Source organism: Lepus europaeus, chromosome 1 (assembly GCF_033115175.1).
Source record: "Lepus europaeus isolate LE1 chromosome 1, mLepTim1.pri, whole genome shotgun sequence".
Taxonomy (NCBI): Eukaryota; Metazoa; Chordata; class Mammalia; order Lagomorpha; family Leporidae; genus Lepus; species Lepus europaeus.
Genome location: NC_084827.1, coordinates 2113112 through 2136620, shown reverse-complemented (window position 1 = coordinate 2136620; position 23509 = coordinate 2113112). Strand labels below are relative to the sequence as shown.

The 23509-nt window shown below is 56.8% G+C and overlaps 2 protein-coding genes across 6 annotated transcripts in view; one reads left to right on the top strand and one right to left on the bottom strand.

Moving 5' to 3' along the window:
• Positions 1 to 5620: 5620 nt before the first annotated feature.
• On the bottom strand, positions 5621 to 16826 carry RAB19 (RAB19, member RAS oncogene family). 2 transcript variants are annotated; one of them, XM_062185268.1, is made up of 4 exons: positions 16739 to 16826; positions 15989 to 16211; positions 14021 to 14204; positions 5621 to 6026 (listed from the first exon to the last, which is right to left on the bottom strand). In XM_062185268.1, exons 2-4 carry the CDS (start codon positions 16187 to 16189, stop codon positions 5755 to 5757), a joined length of 657 nt encoding a protein of 218 aa, XP_062041252.1. In that variant the 5' UTR covers positions 16190 to 16211; positions 16739 to 16826; the 3' UTR covers positions 5621 to 5754. The 2 variants fall into 2 exon arrangements, with proteins under 2 accessions (XP_062041252.1, XP_062041644.1); XM_062185660.1 differs by having other exon boundaries at positions 14021 to 14198.
• A 2922-nt stretch (positions 16827 to 19748) lies between these two features.
• Positions 19749 to 23509, top strand: part of SLC37A3 (solute carrier family 37 member 3) — a 61827-nt gene continuing 58066 nt past the window's right edge. The window contains exon 1 of one of the 4 annotated variants that reach the window (XM_062183236.1): positions 19749 to 19771. The gene's annotated coding sequence lies outside the window, so the exon portion shown is untranslated. The other 3 variants (XM_062184610.1, XM_062184002.1, XM_062181973.1) reach the window with 3 other exon arrangements.

The window sequence follows — 23509 nt, the reverse complement described above, 5'->3', positions numbered from 1 at the left end:
GCCCTGGCCAGGAGACATGGAGGCCAGTTCCAGAAACGCCTGCCATCTCGGCGCGGTGGGCCGGCCGTCAGCACGCTCCAGCCCACGGCAGCCGCTGCCATCGGGCGGGGGCTTTGTGGCTCTTCCAAGGACGTGGGAGGCTTTCTGCTGTGGCACCAGAATTTCAGCGGAAGCCCAGGCTGTGTTCAGGTGACCTGGTTCTCACACGTTGGCAGGACAATTTCAATTCCAGATAATCCCCCTCCTCCCAGTACGTAATCCCCAAAACTGTTGAGGTCTTCAGGGTCGTGGTTGCGACTGAGAGGCAGAGAAATAAAGATTGGTGTGAGTCTTCAGTATTCTTTTTTTTTTTTTTTTTTTAAAGATTTATTTATTTGAAAGAGTTACAGAGAGAGAGACACAGAGAGAGGTCTTCCATCCGATGGTTCACTCCCCAGATGGCAGCAATGGCCAGAGCTGCTCCTATCCAAAGCCAGGAGCCAGGAGCTTCTTCCGGGTCTCTCATGCGGGTGTAGGGGCCCAAGCACTTGGGCCATCTTCTACTGCTTTCCCAGGCCATAGCAGAGAGCTGGATCGGAAGTGGAGCAGCCGGGTCTCCAACCGGCGGCGCCCATATGGGATGCTGGCGCTTTAGGCCAGGGCATTAACCCGCTGCATCACAGCGCTGGCCTCTTCAGTATTCTTTTTCTCAAATTTTTGTGTTCCTTATTTTAAGTTGTGTATTTTATTTTTTAAAAATTAAAAATGTATTTGAAAAAGAGAGAGAGGTCTTCTGTTCACCGGTTCATTCTGAAGTTGGCAGCAAGGAGTTCCAGCTGGGTCTCCCACGGGGGTTGGCAGGGGCCCAAACACTTGAGCTGCTGCCTCCCAGGGTGTGTAGCAGCAAGAAGCTGGAGTGAGCAGTGGAGCCAGGACTTGAACCAAGCACTCGGTAGAGATGCGGCGTCTCCAACAGCATCTTCACTGCCTCACCAGTGCCCCCCATGAGATTTTATTTTTTAAAGATTTATTTATTGAGGCCAGCGCCGTGGCTCAACAGGCTAATCCTCCACCTTGCGGCGCCAGTACCCCGGGTTCTAGTCCCGGTTGGGGTGCTGGATTCTGTCCTGGTTGCCCCTCTTCCAGGCCAGCTCTCTGCTATGGCCAGGGAGTGCAGTGGAGGATGGCCCAAGTGCTTGGGCCCTGCACCCCATGGGAGACCAGGATAAGCAACTGGTTCCTGCCTTCGGATCAGCGCGGTGCGCCAGCCGCGGCGGCCATTGGAGGGTGAACCAACGGCAAAAGGAAGACCTTTCTCTCTGTCTCTCTCTCTCACTGTCCACTCTGCCTGTCAAAAAGTAAAAAAAAAAAAAAAAAAAAAAAAAAAAATTATTGAGGCGAGTGTTGTGGTATTTATTTGAAAGGTGGAGTTACAGAGAGAGATCTTCCATCTGCTGGTTCACCCCTAAATGGCTGCCACATGGAAATTCCATCCAGGTCTCCCGCACGCGTGGCGGGGACCCAAGCACTTGGGCCATTCATTCCCAGGCAACTGGATCGGAAGTGGAGCGTCCAGGGCTTGAACCATTGCTCGTATGGATGCTGCTTGACCTGCTGCACCACAGCGCAGGCCGCCTGCCTGTAACTCTTTAAACACAGGCGAGTCGCTCAGGTTGTTGAGAAATCTGAAGTTCTTCGGGCTCGGGTGGGAGAGGGGCCTGCAGGTTTCAACTGTCTGCTCTCAGAGGCCAAAGGCGTTGCTCTCCTGTCCCCTAGGGGGCGACAGGCTTTCCTGCAGGAGCAAATAAGCCCGGATGCTCCCAGCCCCAAGACAGCCAGTGCAGCACCTGACCTTCGGTGTTGTAGTTACGGTTTCATTTGTAGCCCCTACAGATTGCTTTTTGCGTCTTCTCTGTGGAATCACAACCATTTACAATTATCTTAGCCTGTGTTTTCAGATCTTTAATGTCAGAGGATTACCCGACCTGCAGAATTCTGCAGCGGAAGTCTTGGCACCTCGGGAGCGTGCTAACGTGGGCCGTCTGTTTAACCTTCACTCCTTCCTCTGGCTTTCTCCTGTGATGGCCTTGAAGAAGAGGAGGCGCTTACGTTCAGTAGGTGCTCAGATACGAAACGTCGGCGCCTCTGGAGTTGGCTGCCAGGATTTGCCGAGGCGCGTCGGCTCATCAATGCGGAAGAGCGCTGGGACCAGGGCAGCGGCAGCTCGTTCGCCCGGAAGAGACGGGTGCGGACAGATGGCAGCTGTGGCTGCCGGAGCCGGGGGTGACGCGTTGTAAGCCTCTCCACGTCAGCCCGAGACTGCATCTCATTGCAAAGCACGGGATGTCCTTTGTCCTTGTTCTTTTTTTAAAGTATTAACTTGTGTCTTCTCCCTGCGTGCATTCCCCGAGGCATGCTTGGTGCTCAGCAGCACTGCCATCACCATGTGCCCCAGGGCTGGAGCTGCCAGGACCTGTGGCTTGCTCACTGGGTACGGGGGTGGGCCCCTGCAGGCACACCGCCAAGCCTCTGGACTGGTGACACGCTAGGGAGGTTGCTGTCCAAGGTGGAGAGAGTTTGGTGGAGCGAGGCACCCGCGGATGAGGCTGAGGGGACGCACAGCACCGTAGTGCAGATCAGAAGCCAGGGGCTGGCAGCTGGCCTCGAAGCTCTGGCTGCCTGTGTGAGTGAGGAGGAGGCAGAGGTCCCTGCCGGCCAGGGCGGAACCTGCAGGGAATGAGGTCAGCAGCAGGTGTTCGGGTGTTCGGCCTGGCGCTTCAGGTGCCTGTGACGAGGGGCTGGTGTTGGGGCATGGTGCGCTAAGCTGCTGCCTGGGGTGCTGGCATCCCGTGAGTGCTGGCTTGAGTCCCGGTGGCTCCACTTCCCACCTGCTCCCTGGTAATGTGTCCAGGGTTGCAGCAAAGGGTGGCCCAAGTGCTTGGGCCTCTACCACCCACAAGGAAGACCCATGTGGAGTTCGAGGCTTCTGGCTTTGACCTGGCCATTGAGGCCATCTGGGGAGTGAATGGAGGCGTTCTGTCTCTCCCTCTGTTTCCCCCTCTCTCTCTGTAACTCTGCCTTTCAGATAAATAAACCTTTTTAAAAACACGCCTGTGCCCCACACTGGCGTTCCTAGGTCTGATGCCCGGCCCTGGCTCCTGATTCTGGCTTCTCGCCGTGGTGGTCCCTGGGAGGCAGCCCTGATGGCGCTAGTAATTGGGTTCCTGGTTTCACAGGAGACCCAAGATTGCATTCCTGGCTCCTGGCTCCCCCTCCAGCTCTCAAGGGCATTTTGGGAGTGAACCAGTGGATTGGAGCTGTCTCTCTCTCTCTCTCTCTCTCTCGCTCTCTCTCTCTCATTTCATCAAATGGAACTGCTGCTTGCCTAGAGGACCTGCTGAGGTGGTTAGTGTCAGGTGCGGGGCTCTGCCATCCCAAAGCCAGTCCTAGAACTGTCTCTTCTGCCCTGTGCCAGTTGACACCCATCCCCTATTACCTGTCTCCAGGACCCAGTGTGAGGGATACCAGGGGAAAGTCCCGCCCCCGGCGGACAGCTGTCCAAGTGGGTGATCTCAGAGGCCCGCCTGACGCCTTTCTCCTCCAGTGCACCGAGTCCTGCGGAATCCCAGCGTCAGTGCTACATGTCTGCAGGTGCTGGTGTTTGGTTCCCATTAAATACAAATGCCCAGGATCAGCCCAGCTCTGCCCATCGTGGCCATCTGGGGAGTGAACCAGCAGGTGGGAGACCTCTCTCTCCCTCTGCTTCTGCCTCTTTGTCACTCTGCCTTTCAAATAAATAAATAAATCTTTAAAATAAAAACAAATAAATAAATGTTTAAAAATCGGCTTGTCCACTGAAAACTATAAACTGTGACTGAAAAATACCTAAAGAAGACATAAATCAATGGAAAGACATCCCATAGCCATGGACTGGAAGATGTAATACTGATAAGATGTCAAGAATACCCAGTGAGCTACAGATTTAATGCAGTCATAATCAAGATTTTTTTTTTTTTTGCAGAAATAGAAAAACCCTACAATTCATTGTTGCTGGAAGACCAGAGAACCCTGACCAGCAAGAGCAATCACGAGGGAGAGCACGAAGCTGATGGACTCACACATATTTACTTCCTATTTTTTAAACATTTATTTATTTACTTGAAAGGGAGAGTTACAGAGAAGCAGAGGCAGAGAGAGAGAGGGAGGGAGGGAGAGGAGAGAGGATCTTCCATCTGCTGGTTCACTTCCCAAATGGCCACAATGGTTGGGGCTGGGCCGGGCCAAAGCCAGGACTCAGGAGCCACTTCTGGGTCTCCCATGTGGGTGCAGTGGTCCAAGCACTTGGGCCATCTTCTGCTGCTTTCCCAGGTGCATTAGCAGGGAGCTGGATTGAAAGTGGAGCAGCTGGGTCTCGAATCAGTGCCCATGTGGGACGCCGGTGTTGCAGGATATGGGGTGTGGGGGGTTGGGGGGTGGGGGAACTTTATCGGCTACGCCACAATGCAGGCTCCCGGCCTGGGATTTTCCATTGCTAGGGGGTGGAGAAGCAGGAAAGCAGCTCGCTGACCCCAGAGGCTGGGGTCCCAGCTGCTTCCCCTAACCACAGAGGGGTGGCCACAAAGGGGAACCTGGCAGGCCGTTCACTTAGGCTGGGGCCTGGTCCTGACCATGTGTCCTGGGATTGGCTGCTCTGTTTTTTTGGGAGCAGAGCTAATTGACAAGCGAGGATTCCCTAAAAGGGACCTTGAATCAGAAAGTGAAAGCGCTCCCCTGCAGGTGCTGAGCTCGGGATGGACCCTCAAGGCCGGGGTGCCGATTCTGGCTCCGCCGAAGGGCTCCTGAGGCACCAGGACTTGTGTATGGAGCACAGAGAGGAGACTGGAGAGTGGATTCCTCTCTGACCCGCGGGAGGGCTGGGGTGGTGGCGCCTGGTGCCCCCCTGTCGCGGTCTGGGCCTTGAGACGTTCGCCCGAGCAGCAGGGCGGCAGCAGGGGAGAGCAGGGACTGAGCGTCCCCCGTTGCGGGACGGGACACCTGAGAGAGCCGGAGGGCTCACAAGGGGCTCGCCCACCCCCAGGAGGCCTGGTGTGACCGCTGACCGGACAGGGAGCTCAGTGGCTGACTGGTGCCACGCTCCCAGGAGTCCCCGCTGCCAGGTGAGCAACATCCACGCCCGGGGCGGTAGTCTGGGATCACCCCGGCCCCAGGGCCACCTCGGGGGGAGCCCAGTAACGGTCTCACAGTCATTCCTGTGGCAACCATTTAATTCAAATGGGTGATGTTCCAGAAGGCATCTGCAGGAGCCTGCCACATCCCAGCCCAGCCAGGACCAAGGGGCATCCAAGTCACCTCCCTCACAGGGTCCCTGGTATTTGCGTCAGCAGGCTTTGCTCCCGCCGCTGAAGCCCTGAGGGGGGGACATGGGGCAGCAATGGTGACGGCACTGGGGTTTCTCACTGCCAGCTTCCCCAGCCCTCCTGCCCAAGCTTCGTCAACTGCTCCAGACGTCCCCCAGCGTGCCTCCTCTGCAAGGGAGAAGCAGAATCCAGCCGAGAGCAGTGGAGGAGCTGGGAGACAGAGCAGGGAGAGGGGAGGCCAGCCCCACCCTCCCACCCCCTGCCCGGCGCCCAGGTTCCAGCAGTGTCCGCTTTGGTTAGACTTGGCGCCTGTGGCCTGGGCTGGCAGTTCAGGCAAAAGTGCTGCTCATCCGGGAAGGAGCAATCAGGAGATGAGGGAGGCTCTGGGCTCCGTGCCAGAGACGGCCTGGGCACGTGTTCAGCAGGTGCAGTGGGTCTTTTCACTGGGCCCCTGTGCTGCCACGAGAACCGGGCTGGAGTCCAGGGGCAGGCCGTTCAGGGCGCTCTCCCCATACAGGTGCAGGCTGTTGCGGGCGATCAGCTCCTTGGCCATCAGCACGAAGACTTCGTCTATGTTCCTGGACTCCTTGGCAGACGTCTCCAGTACGGCGAGGAGGCCGTGTTTCTCGGCCAGCGTGCAGGCCTCCTCAAACAGCACGTGCCGCTCTTCCCACTGGTCCGACTTGTTTCCTGCAGGGGACAGACAAGCACGCGCCACTGAGCACCTGCGCTTGTTCTCCTCAAAATCAATTTGAAGAGAACCTTTCTCGTTCAGCTATCAGCACGCACGCAGGCACTCGCAAAGGGTAACTGAGGGCGGAAATGCCAAGACCGATGCTCGGGGTGGAGTCTCTGCGGCCCGTCCTGCAGGAACCTGAAGAACAGCTAGGACTAGGCCAGAGGACAGTGTGGTACCGGGGACACGTGGAGCCCTGTCACTCACGCCGTGCCTCTCGGTGTCTTCCCTCCTCGTCCTGGCAGCCTAGCTCTTTCCAAACCGCACAGTGCTGGGTGCTGTGAGCTGAGCCTGGGGCTCCCCGAGGGGGATGAGATCTCCTATCTGCTGGTTCACTCCCCAAGTGGCCACAAGGGGTGGAGCTGGGCCGATCTGAAGCCAGGAGCCAGGAGCTTCTTCCAGGTCTCCCATGCTCGTGCAGGGACCCAAGTACTTGGGCCATCTTCCACTGCTTTCCCAGGCCACAGCTGGATCAGAAATGGAGTGGCCAGGTCTCGAACCGGTGCCGATATGGGATGCCGGCACTGCAGGCAACAGCTTTTACCCACTATGCCACAGCACTGGTCCCTTCTTTTAGATTTTAAAAAGTATTGACCAGGGCTGGCGCTGTGGCATAGTGGGTTAATGCCCTGGCCTGAAGTACCGGCATCCCATATAGGCGCCGGTTCTAGTCCTGGCTGCTCCTCTTCCAACCCAGCTCTCTGCTATGGCCTGGGAAAGCAGTGGAAGATGGCCCAAGTCCTTGGGCCCCTGCACCTGCGTGGGAGACCAGGAAGAAACTCCTGGCTGCTGGCTCCTGGCTTCGGATCGGCGCAGCTCCAGTTGTTGCGGCCATCTGGGGAGTGAACCATCAGATGGAAGACCTCTCTCTTTCTCTGCCTCTTCCTCTCCTCTGTGTAGCTCTGACTTTCAAATAAATAAATCTTTTTTTAAAAAAAGTATTGACCTTCATTTTCTTTGAAGGAGAGAGAGATCGACCCTCCATCTGATGATTCACTCCCCAGATGGCCACAATAGCCAGCGCTGGTCCAGGCTGAAGCCAGGAGCCTGGAACTCAGTCTGGGTGTCCCAAGTTCTTGAGCCGTCACTGCTGCCTCGCAGGGTTCTCATTAGCACCAAGCTGGAGCCAGAGGCAGAGCCAGGACACTGACCCAGGCAGTGTGTCCACCAGTGTCTTAACCGCGGCTCGAATGCAGGAGCTTCCTCGTCAGCTGTGCTGCCTGGGTTTGAGTCCTGCCTCAGCTCCGGGTCCAGCTGCCTGCTCATGCGCCTCCGGAGGCAGCAGGTGATGGCTGAAGCAGCTGGGTTCCTGCCACCCCTGGGAGGGACCCACACTGAGCTCCAGGCTCCTGGCTTCTCTCTAGCCCATCCCGGGCTGTTGCAGGCAACTGGGGAATGAACCAGCAGGTGGAAGTTTGGAAGAGCTCTCCTCATATGTCTCTATTTCTGTCTCTTTTCCTTTCAAATAATAAATAAACAAAGAAATGCTAACTGGAACCTAAAATTAAGTGTGGTGCAGCAGCTTAAGGTGCACTTGGGAGCCCTGCGCTGGAGTGCCTGGGATTGAGTCCTGCTTCTGCTTCTGACGCAGCTCCCTGCTAATGAACCTGGGAGGCAGCAGGTGATGGCCCGGGTACTTGGGTTCCTGCCACTCACATGGGAAAACCCAGCTGGAGTTCCTGGCTCCTGCTTGGTTCTAGCACTGGTTCTTGTGGGTGTCTGCGGGGGGAGGTGAATCAGTGGATAAAAATCCCTCTCTGTTTCTTTAAATAAAACTTTAAAAAGCCCATCACTAACACAACGGAGGCATACCTTGCAGTGTGTTCATGCAAAGGAACATTGCACAAATCCTGTAAAAGAATAAGGGTGGGTGTTGTGGCACTGCTTGGGGCACCTGCACCCCACAGCGAGTGTCTGGGTCTGAGCCCTGCCTCTGCTTCCAATCCAGCTTCCTGTTACTGTGCCTGGAAGGCAGCAGATGATGGCTTTAGTACTGGGGGACTTGGATGGAGTTCCTGGTTCTGGGATTTGGCCCAGCCCAGCACTGGCTACTGCAGGCATTTGGGAGAATGACCCTCCAGGTGGAAGCTGGCTCGCTCGCTTTCTCTCTCTCTCTCTCTCTCTCTCTCTCTCTCTCACTGTGCATGTCACTCTGCCTTGAAAATGAATTTTTAAAAAGGAAAGAATTATAGTTACTGCAACAATATGAAAAAAACACCAAAACTTAACACTGAGGGAAAGCAGCTTAGACAGAAGACATTTTCTGATTCCATTTATAGGAAGTTCAACAGCAACAGCAAAACAGACCTGGGGATGGGGGTTAGGAGGTGAAATGGTCAGGAAACCATAAAGGTCATGCTGTGCTGGCCTGCAGGGGAGGGAGGCTGGGGAGGGGGCTGGCGCCAACACTGTTCTCATTCCCGACCCAGGCTTAGGTGTTTCTCCTTAGGATGCATCACCACGCACGTTTCTATGTAAAAATAGAAGAGTGAAAAGTACTTCCCCAGTTGCCGTCAGCAGCCTGCTCAGAGACGAAGCTGGGCTTGGGTCATAATCATTCCCTAAGAAGTTTAAGTCCAAGAGTGTTTTCAGCGGGCATTACCACGCTGGACCCCTGGAAACTGTAATCGCTAAGGGGTCTTTGTAGATGTGACTGAGCTAAGGATCCCGACGTGCGGAGATTGTCCTGGATTAGCTGGGTGGGTGCCACACACAGTCTCACGCCTCCTTCCAAGAGGGAGGAGGAGGGAGTGTCACCCCCCACCCCCAGGAGGCAGACACTGCATGGTGCAGCCACAGCAGCAATAAGGGGTGAGGGGCAGATGCCCAGAGCCTGCGGGGGAGACAGGGCCCCACGGGAGTCCGGGCGCGGCCTGCTGGTACTGAGCTCAGGGCCCCACGGGAGTCCGGGCGCGGCCTGCTGGTACTGAGCTCAGGGCCCCACGGGAGTCCGGGCGCGGCCTGCTGGTACTGAGCTCAGGGCCCCACGGGAGTCTGGGCGCGGCCTGCTGGTACTGTGTCCGTCCGTCCGTCCAGGCCGCAGCCTTTGGAACCGTGAGAGCACATTCCTGGGTCCTAAGTCCCCTGGCTTGTGACAGCAGCCTCGGGACGTGCGTACCTTCACCAGGACTCTGCAAGTTCACAGCCAGTGAGGCCAAAGCTCAGGGCCAAGCTCAGCTTCCAGAAGGGAGGTAGGAGGACTCCTTGGTGGAGGAGAAGCGTGCAGGGAGCAGGCACCTGCGGAGCCAGCACTCGGACCTGTTGTCTGCGTCCCTCGCTGACCGCACATTCCCACTTTTATGACCTGCTCCTGGTGCCTGTCCCGTCTGCCACACCCGGATGGGCGGTGCTGACCGTCCATTGCTCCGCCCCTCACCAGCCGGTGCCCGCACCCGGCAGCATGAGCCCGGCACTTGGAGGAAGGGAAAGAAACAGAAGGTCTGCTCAGTGCCCTTTGCTGGCTCCCACATCCGGACACGCAGAAGGCTGTGTTACCAGTTCTCGTTACAACACTGAGGATCAGCTGAGTGGCACAGGCAGAGCTGTACGATACCTTCTGGCAATCCCAACTCCATAAAACTCCGAGATCCCTGAGTTCTCTGGTCGTTCATTTGACAGGAAAATCTGTCCTGAACTGACCGTTTAAAGTTTTTAATTCAGGGGCCAGTGCTGTGGTGTAGTAGGCTAAGCCTCTGCCTGTGGCACCGGCATCCTAATTGGGCGCCGGTTCAAGTCCTGGCTATTCCACTTCCGATCCAGCTCTCTGCTATGGTCTGGGAAAGCAGTGGAGGATAGCCCAAGTCCTTGGGTCCCTGCACCTGTGTGGGAGACCTGGAAGAAGCTCCTGGCCCCTGGCTTTGGATCAGCACAGCTCTGGCTGTTGGGTCATTTGGGGAGTGAGTGAATCAGTGGATGGAAGATCTCTTTCTCTTTCTCTAACTCTGCCTTTCAAACAAATAAATCTTTTTTTTAAAGATTTATCTTATTTATTTGAAAGACAGAGAGGTAGAGACAGAGGAAGAGAGAGGGGGAGAGGTCTTCATCTGCTGGTTCACTCCCAAATGGCCACAATGGCTGAAGCTGAGCTGGTCCAAAGCCCGGAGTCAGGAGCTTCTTCCGGGTCTCCCAGGTGGATACAGGGGCCCAAGGACTTGAGCCATCTTCCACTGCTTTCCCAGGCCATTAGCAGGGAGCTGGAACAGAAGTGGAGCATCCGGGACTCGAACCAGTGCCTTATGGAATGCTGGTGCTGCAGGCCAGGGCTTTAACCCCCTGCTCCACAGCGCTGCCCACAAATAAATTTTTTTTTTTTTTTGAAGCTATTTGGTGGCTAATGCAGTGGCATAGTGGTGAAGCCGCTGCCTATAGTGCTGGCATCCCATATGGGCGCTGGTTCGAGTCCTGGCTGCTCCACTTGTGATCCAGCTCTCTGCTGTGGCTTGGGAAAGCAGTGGAAGATGGCCCAAGTCCTTGGGCCCCTGCACCCACGTGAGAGACCCAGAAGAAGCTCCTGGCTTCAGATTGCTGCGGCTCCAGCCCTTGTGGCCAACTGGGGAGTGAACCAGCAGATGGAAGACCTTTCTGTCTCTTTCTGCCTCTGCCTCTCTGTAGCTCTGCCTTTCAAATCAATGGTAGATCTTGAGAAGAAAAACAAAAGCTATTTGGCTATAGAGTGTTGGCTCCAACCCTGCTGTATCTTCACAGAATGCATCTTTCTGAAATCTGACAAATGCTGAACACTGAATATTTGGCCCCGGGGGTGCTGTTGCGAGACCACAGACCTATAATATAAAGCGAATTGAAGTGGAAGGTTCAGTTGAAATCCTCAGGGGATGAACATTGGATGCCAAAGAGAGTTAGGAGACAGAACTCCCAGCACAAGCTACAAAAGGGAGTTGGCTCCTAAACCCCTCACCCTGATGCAGGGTGTGAGTTAGGAGGTCAGAACAGAACAGGTGAGGGAAGGATAAGCCAGCCCTCCCAGGAAGACCCTGCCAGCAGTGACCAGGAGCCTGTGGGGGCCACAGTGGACCACCAAGGACTTTGCACAGGAGCTGGGCTTCCTGCCGATGGCCGGACAACAGCAGCACCACGCAAGGCTCTCTGAGCTCTGTGCCGACTGGAGTCAGCCGTGTAGTGAGGGCGTGGTGCTGCAGGTGCACGCCTGAGACAGGAAGAGCCACGCGTGTGAAGAGCGGTGGAGGCAGCACCGGGAAACGGGACCGCAGGAACAGGACTTTAACCTTCCTGGATTCCGGGCAGCAGGCCCCCACGCAGAGAGCACGGCTGTGACGGCCCCCAGGACCCACGCGCCTCGAACGGGAAGACGGGGAGCGGCTCCAGATCGCCTCCGAGCCGAGCGAAAGCTGCAGCCCAAGGAGCCCTGGAAATCCCGCCCCATCTGTTTCCCCAGAGTAGTTCAGGCGGCGCTGGCAGGGGAGAGGCTCTGGGGAGGAGCCACCTCCTGTGTCCCCTGGGGACACATGTGACCTGGATGGGAGGGGAGAGCCACTTCCAACTGCTTCATTCCTGTCTGTGAGCCTCCTCTGCCGGTCTCCTTCTGACCCCAGAGGCCCCGGGCTGCCCCTGCCTGTGCACTCTGGGCCCCGCTGTGTACCACTGCAGAGTGTGCTCGGCTTTCAAGGCAGCATCACGTCCACTTTACTGAGTTCTGTTTTTTTAATTCTACATATTTATTTGAAAGGCAGAGAGACAGACAGAGAGGGAGAGATCTTCCAGGCACTGGTTTACTCCCCAAATCACAATGGCCAGGCTGAGGCCGGGAGCCTGAACTCCATCCAGGTCTCCCACCTGGGTGCGGGACCCTCTTCCGCTAGCAGGGAGGTGATTTGGAAGGGGAGCAGCCGGGATGCCGGCTTCACAAGCAGTGGTTTACTCCCCTGCGTCAGCCCCTCCCCAAGGGCTTTACTGGTGTCGGTAGTCATTCAGGGGTGTAACCAGGCACCGCCCTCTGAATGGCTCCCTGGGGACTTGGGGCCACCTGACGGGTCACCACAGACTCCAGCCATGCTCTCTGCGGTCTACACACGTGGTTGGCTGGGGCGTTCTTCACCCAGCCATGTGAGTGCATCCTCTCTCCCCCACTGAGGACTTCTACTTGAAATCCGTACTGACATTGATGTCACCCCATTGTCACCCTCAGGTGGGCCCAGTGGGAATTTCTGGGCAAGGTGCTTTCTGGGGTCTCATCCAGCATCCACTGCCATCCAAGATTCTGCATCCACTGCCTTGGAAAATGCAAGCCAAGCTGGGCACCGGCAGAGGTGACCTGTGACTGGCCCTCTACCACATTTCCCACATTTCCCTCTGATGCTCCAAACTCTTGTCTGTTTCCCCATCGTTTCCTCCAAGTCCCCCCACCTTAGCCTTAACAATGGGGCTACTTGGAGCTCAGCCCTGATGCAGTGTCTCGAATGCAGGTGCATCAGGTCCTAGTCTCCCAGCCTCCCGCCCTTAGCTTAAGTTTCCTTGCCCTGCGGCTCAATAGGCTAATCCTCTGCCTGAGGTGCCGGCACCCTGGGGTTCTAGTCCCGGTCGGGGTGCCGGATTCTGTCCTGGTCACTCCTCTTCCTGTCCAGCTCTCTGCTATGGCCCGGGAAGGCAGTGGAGGATGGCCCAAGTCCTTGGGCCCTGCACCCGCATGGGAGACCAGGAGAGGCACCTGGCTCCTGGCTTCGGATCAGCGTGGTACGCTGGCCACAGTGCACTGGCCGCAGCAGCCATTGAGGGGTGAACCAACGGAAAAGGAAAACCTTTCTCTGTCTCTCTCACTGTCCACTCTGTCTATCCAAAAAAAAAAAAAAAAAAAAAGAAAGAAAAGAAAAGAAAATCAGCTTCTTTCTAAAATCAATTCACCGAATGGAGGGAGTAGTGCGGCTGGCCCTACAAGGTCATTCATCCCTATAGATAATCTCTTGATGTTTAGCCTTTTTTTTTCCTTTTTAATTTAAGATTAATTCAACAGGTAGGGAGATGGAGAGGAGAGAGAGTGGAGGTGGGGCGAGACCTCTCAGCCACAGATGCACTCCCCAAATGGGCTCAATGACCAGGGCTGGGCCAGGCTGAAGCCAGGAGCCTGGAGCTCCAGCTGGGGCTCCCACCTGGGCTGTCCTCTGCTGCCTTCCCAGGCACAGTAGTCCGTACAGACGGGTGCTCTGATGTGGGACGCTGGATTGCAGGAGGCAGCGTGGCTCACTGTGCCACAGCACTGGCGCCTAGTGCTATCTTGAGGAGTTTGTTTTCTCAGAACCCCAGTCCCTGAGCAAGAAGTATCTATCACCTGATGAATTGCAATCAACTCTGCCATCGTAAAAATTTCCAAATGAACCCGATTGCTGACCAATCAGAGTAGGGCCACGGGCACAGCAGACCAACCAGGGACCTGCACAGGAGCTGAACACACACCTCTCAGCCCCAACTTCTGTCTACAAGAACCGTCACCCCTAACCCCCAGAGGAGCCCGAGAATTAAGCAGTAGCCGCCCAGCTCCTGTCTCTGTGCTTTGCAACAAACCTGATCTCTTGCCCCACCCAATGTCAGCGATTGGCTTCTCGTGCCTCAGGCAAGTGGACTCAGGTTTTGGGAGCGCTACAACATAATTCTCTATATTTTTATAGACAGCCTGCTTAACTATGCTTCCTTAAGACAGCCACTTAACTATGGTAGCACCATGCTGGCCTGACTCCCGCTGCCCTCCATGGGAACTGGCTGGCATTTCTGCAGACCAGCCAACTGCTCCTAAGCCATACAGCTTTCTGGAGGGCTTGGGGGGCAGGCAGATGGGAATCACATTCACGCGGCCTCCTTGCTGGACGGCAGCAAAGCCCTTCTCCTCCCGGGAGACTGGCAGCTCAGAGCGTGGTGAGGAGCCGCCGCAGTGCACCTGCTGCCTGGCCAAGGGAAATGAAATGCTTCGGAAACACCCTACCGATCAGCATGATGACCAGGTTAGCCGCTCCGTACTTTTCTATCTCGTGGATCCAGTGAGGGACCGACTCGAAGGTGGCCCGCCGCGTGAGGTCGTAGGCGATGATGGCCGCGTGCGCGCTGCGGTAGTAGCTCTGCGTGATGGTGCGGAAGCGCTCCTGGCCGGCCGTGTCCCACACCTGCATCTGAGAGGGACGGGGGCACCGCATCAGGAGTCTTAAAGCTATAGTTCTCTGGGACTCCCTTCTAGGTGGTCAGACTCAGGAGGCCTGGGGCGGAGGGCTCCCTGGGTGTGCTTTTAGGTTTGTGACCCGCCACCTAAGGGACACTTCCCTCAGAGACAGGGACCCATTTTTTCCCCTGGAGTCTTGTGTTCTTTTGACCTGTCAGCTCAGTCATCCGTGCACGCCATCTGCGGGGTTCGTCTACTGAGCCTGGAGTGAAAGGCCCGTGGGGCTGCTCCTCACAGTAGCATCTCCCCAGTGAGTGCCCCAGCAGGGGCGCCAGGTGACACATGCTCTCACGCTGCCGAGGCACCGGTATCCTCCTGCTCTCACACTGTCGATTCCCTTTCATTGTGCACTTATTTTATTTGCTCAAGAGGCAGAGAGAGAGAGAGAGAGAGAGAGAGAGAGAGAGAGAGAGAGATTCCGTCGTTTGGTTCACTTCCCAGGTGCCTGCAGGAGGCAGCCACCAGGCACCCTGAAACACCGTGGGTGTTAGGAACCCAGGCTTGTCAGTCGGCACGGCGCCTCCCAGGACCAGGGCTGCGGCTCAAACCCGGGCTCTCTGACGTGGGACCAACAGTTTGCCCCTGAGTATTTTTAGGGGAAAGATGGCAAAGGTACACAAAACGAGAGAGGTCAGAGAAATGAATCCTCATATACCTAGATTCGATACTCGGCAAGACTTCACAACTTCTGGTTCAACCAGCCCATTTGGTTGATTTCTTTGAGGTATTATTTTAAAGCAAATTCCAGACTTCACGTCATTTCATTTGTACTTACATCAACACACATCCCTATGAAAATGGACATTTTCTTAGGTAGCCATAGTGCCACTGTCACTGCTGATGAACTTTTCATGAGCTCGTGGCATCATGTGATAAGCAGACCATGTTTGAAATCTCCCACCTATCCCCAGCATGTCTTTGTACAGTTTGTATTTCATCTGAATTGCAAACTAGATCCACTTACTACATTTTCACCAATATATTTTAATATTTTCTAGCCAAAGAATAAAAGATAGCATTTCACTATTATTTAATTTAAACTTTTAAAATTGAGGGCAAGAACGGGCATTTACAGAAATCTGTGGGCTGGTTCTTAGAAACTTTGTGACATCACAGCTTTTCCAGTGTATAACTGGCCCGCTTTTTGTATTTGTTGATCCCCTGCTGGGTTGTTGATCAGGATCTTGTCACGTTAGGTCAGTGCCGTATTTGCAAATACGGGCGCCCTCCCGTGTCTGTGGGAGCGTGGCTCCAGGACCTTCGTGGAAACCAAAGTCTGGGGCTTTTGCTTACATAAGTGCTCAAGGCCTCATGGAAAGTGGTGCAGTATTTGCGTGGAGTCTATGCATCCTCCCACATTCTTCACATCAGCTCTAGCTCACGTGTAATACCTAACACAGCATAAACACTACCCAGACACACCGACTCTGCTGCTTCAGGAATAATGGCAGGAAAACAAAACCTGCCCATATCCAGGACAGATGCAATTGTCCCCTGAATATCTTCTATTTTTGATAGAAAATAGAGCGGGAACCCGCAGATAGGGCGGGCCAACCAGGCCTATGCGTGGTTTGCCATCCTCTCTGGCTGTATTGTTGGTAGTTATTTTTGACCTTTAGATGTACTTAGTAATGTGTCCCTTTGCGGGTTTGTGTCTCACTGAAAACACTGACTCCCCGGCTCCCCAGTGGTGAGCGTGGGTTTCGGTGCTGGGCACTCCAGCCCGCCCCCGCTGACCTTCACTCTCTTGCCGTCCACCTCAAGGGAGCGCACGGTGAAGTCCACCCCGATGGTGTTCTGCCGCGACTCCGTGTAGACCCCGGATTTGAAGTGCTGCACCACGCACGTCTTCCCCACGTTCGAGTCCCCGATGAGAATGATCTTGAACAAGTAGTCGACGTCCTCCTCAGCCATCCTGGCTGAGCCGGAGAGCAGCATGGCGCTCGCACCTGGAATAGACCTGGAGCGGAAGGGAGTCAGCACCCACCAGGCGCCCGAGGCTGGAGGGCCAGGGCTAACACAGGGGTGGTCTCCAGGGGTGGGGACAGCACTGGAGGGGTTCCCTCAGAACAGGTGGCACTGCCAGCCGCGGGTGGGCCCAGGAGGCAGCCAGCAGTGGGCGGGCAGGGCTGGCCACGGTCCGTACAGTGTCCAGGGGCAGAGGGCCGGTCGGAGGGCGGCCAGGCCCGTGTGCATTCCCCACCCCTTCATCGGCCCCTGTTTTATTTGCTTTTCTAAAGTCACAGAACAGGGCATCGCACACAGGGAAATCCACAGGTGGGAGAGGGGCGAGGTGGGACCCCGGGCTCTGCCGCAGACCAGGGTCCCAGACCACATTCAGACTTTTGGAGCTGGCCCTCCCCCAGCGCCCCCCCCCCGCCCCCCAGGTCCCCAGGGTGTCCACTCAGCCTGCAGGCGGCCGGTCGGGACCGAGCCCCCGCACCCCGCCTTCCGGGTTCACCTGCTGCGGGCCGTCCCGCTCCTCACCTCCGCGGGCGAGCAGGCGGCGACCCTCGCTCTCCCGGTCAGCCCTCGGCGCCCCTTCTTCCTCTGGCCTCGGCGCGGTGGGAACTGTCGCTCGGGCCCGGAGCCGGAGAAAGTGAAAGAGAGGCAGCTCGATCCCTCCCACCTGCCCGGAGCGGAGGCGCCGGGACGCCGCCCCAGGCGAGGCCCGCGGAGACGAGCGCCGACCGAGCCCCTCCGCGCGTGGCCCTCGTGCGCCCGAGCTGTCCGGACGGCAGCCTGGAGGAGGCCGCACCCCCGCATCCTCAGAATGGCTTGGGTCTGTGGCTTCCTCTTTCTGAGCGGCCGAGACAGGTGATCCGAGGAGCGGGCACCACAGTCCTAAAGGAACTTTGAGGTCCTCGGGGGACAAAAGGACGGAAAAAACCTGCCTCCCTCCCGCTCCGGGTCTCGTGAAGACTAACCCCGCTCGAGGATCACCCAGCGTTCCGCGGTCCCTGGTGCTGGCCGTGGGCGCACGGCCGCGGGGACATTCTGCCCCGGGCGCCCGAGCGTGGACCGCCTCTCCGTGTGCATCGGGGGACTGGATTTTCTCCCCGAGGGGGCTGCAGTGTGGACACAGCGAGGCGGCACTGCCGTGGGCAGGCGCAAGGCAGAAACAGAGCGGCTTGCCTGATAGAGTAGTTCAGTGGGTATAGCGCTTTCGCACTGCGGCTGGGCCCTAGGCACCGGTCACAGAACCGGTGTCAGTGGGCGGCAACCAGTGTTTGTAGTCGCAGTGAACATTGTTTTGGAAAAGGTTCGAGTGGGTTGTAAGAGGCGTGTGTGCAGGGGTGACGTAAAAGGGGCTTACCACTTGGGTTGGGGTCCAGAAGTGTGAAACGTAGGACGACTGTCCAAGATTGCTCCTGTGATTCCTTCAGGTTGCATTAAAATGTGGTTTATTGTGCCCCAATTCCATTTACATATCAGCGTTCTAACTCAGCGCTGGCAGATGGAACTAGGAAACAAGGCATTGCCAACAGCTGCTGCTGTGGGCTGTTGCTTCGAGAGCTGCTACAGTCGCGTGCCTTGGAATAGAACGTAGGTCATGTCCCACCGCAAACGGCAGGGTATCAGCCTGTGAGGTGTGATTGTCAGTGAAGCTGCAAGTCCAAATGTTTTCTTTCTTGCAATAGTTACTGTAACAACAACAACAACAACAACAAAAATCAGCTGACTCGGGTCTAGCTCTTGCAGAGCAAAGGGAGGTAGAAATAGATGCTAAAATGTCCAGATGGCTTCGAGAGTCAAGGAGACAGGGTCTGCCTCTCTCCACCCAACCCTTCCCACCCAGGTACAAAGAGCATCCTTGGGCTGTGGGAAGAAGACATTCTCTAGCTGGGGGGTGGTGACACAGGTTATATACTTGCTACACATACACACACACACGTACACACACAGAGAATCACAGATCTATACACACATCCATATGAGTGCACACACACATATTTCACTATATATTCTTGCGATTTTAAGGTATAAAATTCAATGGCGTGAAATACGTTGTTCTCCAGAACTGTTTCGTCTTCCCAAGTAAAGTATTTGCCCGTTAAACAATAGGTCTGCATTTTCCCTCCCCTCAGCCCCTGGAAATTACCACCCTACTTTCCGTCTCTATGAGTTCGGCTGTTGCAAGTACCTCCTATAAGTGGAATCATGCAATATTTGTCCCCTTGTGTCTGGCTCACTTCTCTTAGCATACTGCTCTCCAAGTCCATCCATGTTGTAGCATGTATCCGACTTCCAGTCCCTTTCAAGGCTGGATAATGTCCCGCACCGTATTTTAAAACATAACAGTGACGTGTCCGGCTGATTTATTTTTGCTCACCCTGACATCATGTTTCTCCAGCCACACCCTTGGAGGGCTGCAGACAGCACCGTGCTGTGCTGTGTAGGAGCAAGCGCTCAGCTCACGAAAAACCAAACCTGAATTCTCCCCCTGAGAGTAAGGGAAGACCAGTCTCCTGCCCGCCCCCCTTTCTTTCAAAATTTGCTTTTCAAATGTGTGCGGCCATTTACAAGGGCTGACTAAGCTTCTCCGTGGAGCCACTACCCAGAAACATGCCAGGACCTGGGGGGCAAGTCTTCCTGAAGCGCCCCCGCCTCTCACTTCCTGCGGGAGCCTGACAGTCTTGCTTGGTGGACACCTTGCTCCCCCTGAGAGAAAGGACCTCTCGCGGCAAAGACAGGAGAAGCTTTTTCTCCTTTGGACAAAGCCAGTTCAGGCGGTGGCCCCAATGATCGCGATAAGTTAGGAGGAACCAAGAAGTGCTGTCCAGCCTCCTTCAAGGACACACAGGTGAGGTGGCTTCCACGCGGCTCTGTGAGCAGGGGAGGTTCCTTCCCATCTCGCGATCTCCAGGGTGCTTTTCGTGTGTCCCATGCCAGTCTAACCTTATTCAGTAATTAACCTGTTTCCTTCCTCTGCTACCTGTGTTGAGAGCTTTTCTGCATTAGATTTTTCTAAAACTTGTATTTTCTCAGCGGCTGAGAGCGAGCCGGGAGGGCAGAGCACCATTGTTCAGACACACGTTGTAAGCTCTTTAATTTTGGGTTGGGCCGCCAGGATCTTGCCATTCATTGGCTCATTTGGGTGGGCAGGTCGGGTGGGGTGAAGAACCGTGGATACCAGCAGACCACGAGCCCTGCCGGCACGGGCAGCTGTGTTTAATTAATTTAAACAAAAACCAACCACAGTCAGGTCAGTCGCGCTCTGCAGGTAGCACTTGTAACATTCCATAAAAACAAAGAACGGAACAAAACAGCAACGATGTATATGCACCAGGTCTCTCCAAAGCATATCGCTTCCTCCCCCCCCTCGCTGCGTGTCTCAGCCAACATTCCCGGCTGGTGTCTCCCGTGGCATCGCGCTCACGGGCGCTTGGGCCGCAGGAAGCGCCCCGCCTCCACGGCGCAGCCCGCAGGTGTAGCCGCACCGGCGGACTACAACTCCCAGCATGCGCCGCGCCGGCCGGGTCACGTGGGCGCCCGGAAACCCTGGCCGCCTCGGCGCGGGTGAGGTGGCGGCCTGGGCGGCGGGGCAGCGGAGCGGAGAGAGTGCAGCCGAGCGGACGGGCGGGGCGCGGCGAGTACTGCGGCTCGCGGTGCGCTGGGGGCCGGGGCCTGGCGGGGGCGCGGAGGGCCCGAGGGGCTGCGATGCGCGGCTGGAGGCGGAGGCACCGGTGGGTGTGGCGCCACGAGCGGAGCCGGGCAGCCGCTCGCCCCCTGCCGCCGCCCGGCCCGGGCCTGGCCTCGTCCCGCCGCCGCCCCTGCCGCGGGGGCCCGGGGGCGCGGGAGGAGCGGGGAGGGCGCCGGCCTCTGTGCGCCCCTCCCGCCCGGCCCGGGCCTGGCCTCGTCCCGCAGCCGCCCCTGCCGCGGGGGCCCGGGGGCCCGGGGGGCGCGGGAGGAGCGGGGAGGGCGCCGGCCTCTGCGCGCCCCTCCCGCCCGGCCCGGGCCTGGCCTCGTCCCGCAGCCGCCCCTGCCGCGGGGGCCCGGGGGCCCGGGGGCCCGGGGGCGCGGGAGGAGCGGGGAGGGCGCCGGCCTCTGCGCGCCCCTCTCGCCCGGCCCGGGCCCGGACCCTGGCCGGGCGGGCGGGGGCCCTGGGGGGGTGCCCGGGTCTCCGCGCGGGAGCGGGTTTCGGTGACGCGGGGCCGGGGGTTGCATCGAACGACTCCGCCGTCTTCCCCGCCCTCGCGCTCAGTGGCCCGGGGTGATGACCGTGTGTCCGCGGGGCTCTGTGTCCCCTGGGGCGCAGCCTGGAGCTGCCTCTGCTGGGGCTCCCGGGAGAGCGGCTCCCGCGCTGGGCGCCTTGGTCCGCCGCCGCACTCCGCCTTGGCGCAGGTAGCTGCCAGCCGCTGGTCGAAGGCGGGTCTGGGGCGCCCTGGTGCGCCGGCGGCTCCTCTCCCGCCCGGCAGACGTCCGAGTCACCTCGGGCGTCCCAGCAGGGAGTCGAGGCTGGAGACCCGGCTTCCCACCTGAGCTCTGTTGCCTCTTAGGAGTCTGCCCCGGGCTTTGTCCTCCAAGGACACCATTCTGTTGTTAATGTTCGACTGCCAGCCTCTGCCCGAGAAAAAGACCCCGAAACAGTGCTTTGCTGGAAGTCCGTGCCAGGGTCAAGGGCGTTGTGTGGCCGCGGTGACGGTGACCATCAGCTTCATCGCAGAACCTTTGTCTGGAGGAAGGAGGTTTTTTTAATCTGGATAACTAGTTGTCTTTGGAACAGGCACAGAAAAGCCAGGAAGAAGGGCTTGGGGCACTGAGGAGTGAGCTCTTTACAGATAAGTGGTAGGGGCTGTGGTAAGGAGACAATTTACGGGAGAGCAATGACAAGCAGAGCTGAGTTTGGTATCAAAGGGTGCAGGCAAACGGCTTCAGATTACATAGTGCGGGATAGAAAGATACTGTGTCAGTGCTGAGCGCTGGATGTTGACCACAGAACCGTAAAACCAGACACTCAGCCATCCGGTTAGTACTTTCCCACCAGTCTCGTCATACTTTGAGCATAGGTAGTCTTTTAACTTCGCCAGTGTGAAACCTGTATTTGAGGAGTGAGGCAATTGTCTGTCTAAAGTCCCTCTTGCTGGAGTGTGTGGGAGAAACACCATTACTAATAAGACGGGCTTTCCCTCGACCCTGGATACACACCTGTGAGTTTAAGAAGTACTAGTTCTAATCCCTGTTTAACCCAGCTTGCGATGTTTTCTGGTTCAACCTTATCTTTTACACAGCAGAACACGGGATCTAGAGTCAGGTCTGGGTTTGAATGTACACCCGTATCTTTGAGAGATTACTTCCTAATCTGTGTTTTCTTACCTGTAAACATTGGGAGAACTACATGTGATAAGCACTCTGTTTGGCCATTGGCCAAACTGCTGCTTAAGTCCTTACTGATAGCTCCTAACTTACTGATAGCTGGACTAAGTCCTGAGGCTAGAGCTGGAGCCATAGGACCGAAAAAGCCATTGCTTTCCTGGAGGTTATAGCTGCTCAGTGGACATGTGAACAGCTGAGCCACGAGCTTGTATTGGGAGAAATGCCAGGAAGGAAAGGCAGGCAGAATGAGAAAAGTAGTGACCTAGGGAGAGGTCCATTCAGAGAGAGTGATGGGGCAGGCGGTGACGTTGGAGTGATGAGCCAAGAAAAGGAAGGAGCAAGCCATTTACAGAGAACCAAGAGGCGAGCGTTTCTGGCAGTGGGACAGCCAACACGAAGACCCAGAGTGTGAGAGAGTGCGTTCGTGTGGGGAGGCGGTAGGAGGGTGGAGGAGCCTTGGTGGTGAGGTGGGAGAGGCAGGTGGGCAGGGCAAAGAGGAGGTGTGCTAGTTCTTGCTGTGTGGTCTGGCAGAGGACGACCCGTCTGCCCGGTGGGGGGCAGGGGAAGAGGTGCAGATGGGCTCATGTGGAGGAGTGCACTCTCAGGAACAGGGCGCCTCCAGGTGCTGGTAGGGGTGGACCCCAGCATCTGCTGCTTGAGGAAAAGATGTAGAGCAGGGTGTGCTGTGTGCGCACGTGGAAGTGTGTGTGTAGATGCGGGCTCTGCCTGGGTGTGTGCAGAGGTCCCGACTCTGTGAGCAGGGGACACGCTGATAGAACAGGGGAGCGACAGTTCCCCTTCCACTTTCTTGTGGGTTTTGAATTTTCTGCCTTATGCAAAAAAGAGGGGCTTCCGACAGTTTGTAGAGAGGTGGAATGAAAGGATACTGTGAATTTTCCGTGACTCTTTGAAGCCCTCTTGTATTACCCCTGGAAATTAATAGAAGAATTAAAATAGAACCCAGACTCTCCAACGTGGTCTTCTGCTCAGGTAGCTCCATCTTCTGGAGCCTTCTCCCAGCCTGGCTGTCAGCTCTGCTTGTCCCTAACCCTCCACCCACCATCCTCCCTGCAGGGTTCTAGGTTAGACCAGCTTTGGAGGCCACGGTAAAGGGTTCTTTTGATCTGCCTCTGGGAAGCCCTCAAGAGTTCTGAGCAGAAGTTGGGGTATGTCTGAGCTGTATTCCGGCTGGTGTGGGGAAGGACTTGAGCTGGGTGGAAATTGCCTGCTGCGGGAGGCAGGAGGGAGATACGGGGCTCCCTGTGCGGGTTCAAGTGGACGGATGCAGTAATGGCTGGGGTGCGGAGGCTGCCAGGCAGGAGAAACAAAGGCTGGGGCCCAGTTACCTTGGTGGGCCAGGAGGGATGCTGAGGTGGGGTCACCAGGGAGAGGGCTAGATGGGGAGGGAGGCATGAAGAAATCTGTTTCGGATTCACAGTGTCTTCCCGTGGGCAGCGGGGCCTGGCGTGGAGCCCAGGCTGGAGTCGCCGGCCCCCAGGGCTTGTCCTGAGTGGCGGAGGAGAGGGAAGCTGTGGAAGTTGAACTCGGAAGTGTGAAATTGCCGGGTGGCTTGAGAAAGCCCGGTGATTAGGAAAGTGTGGTAGGCTTGCTGGGCAGTGTTGTATATCCTTTGAGGTCTGTGGTTTTGAATCTGAAAAGTGAAATCATCCTGCTTGTGGGATTTTTTTTCCCCCTCTGGCAAAACTAAGTGCCGGGCAGGGAGGAGGACAGAGGCAAGGAAGCCGAAAAGGCGCTTTGGGGAGGTGAGTGAGGACGAGTGGCGCGCCTGCGAGGTGAAGTGACTGTTGGCCCGGGAGTTCAAAGTGACTGACCGGAAGGAAGGGAGGTAGGTTGTTTGAAGCCCAGCTCTGGGCCTGGTGTCGACAGGAGCAGGTCTGGACTCTGGAGTGGGTTTTGTGGGTGACTGGGAACAGGTGGGTG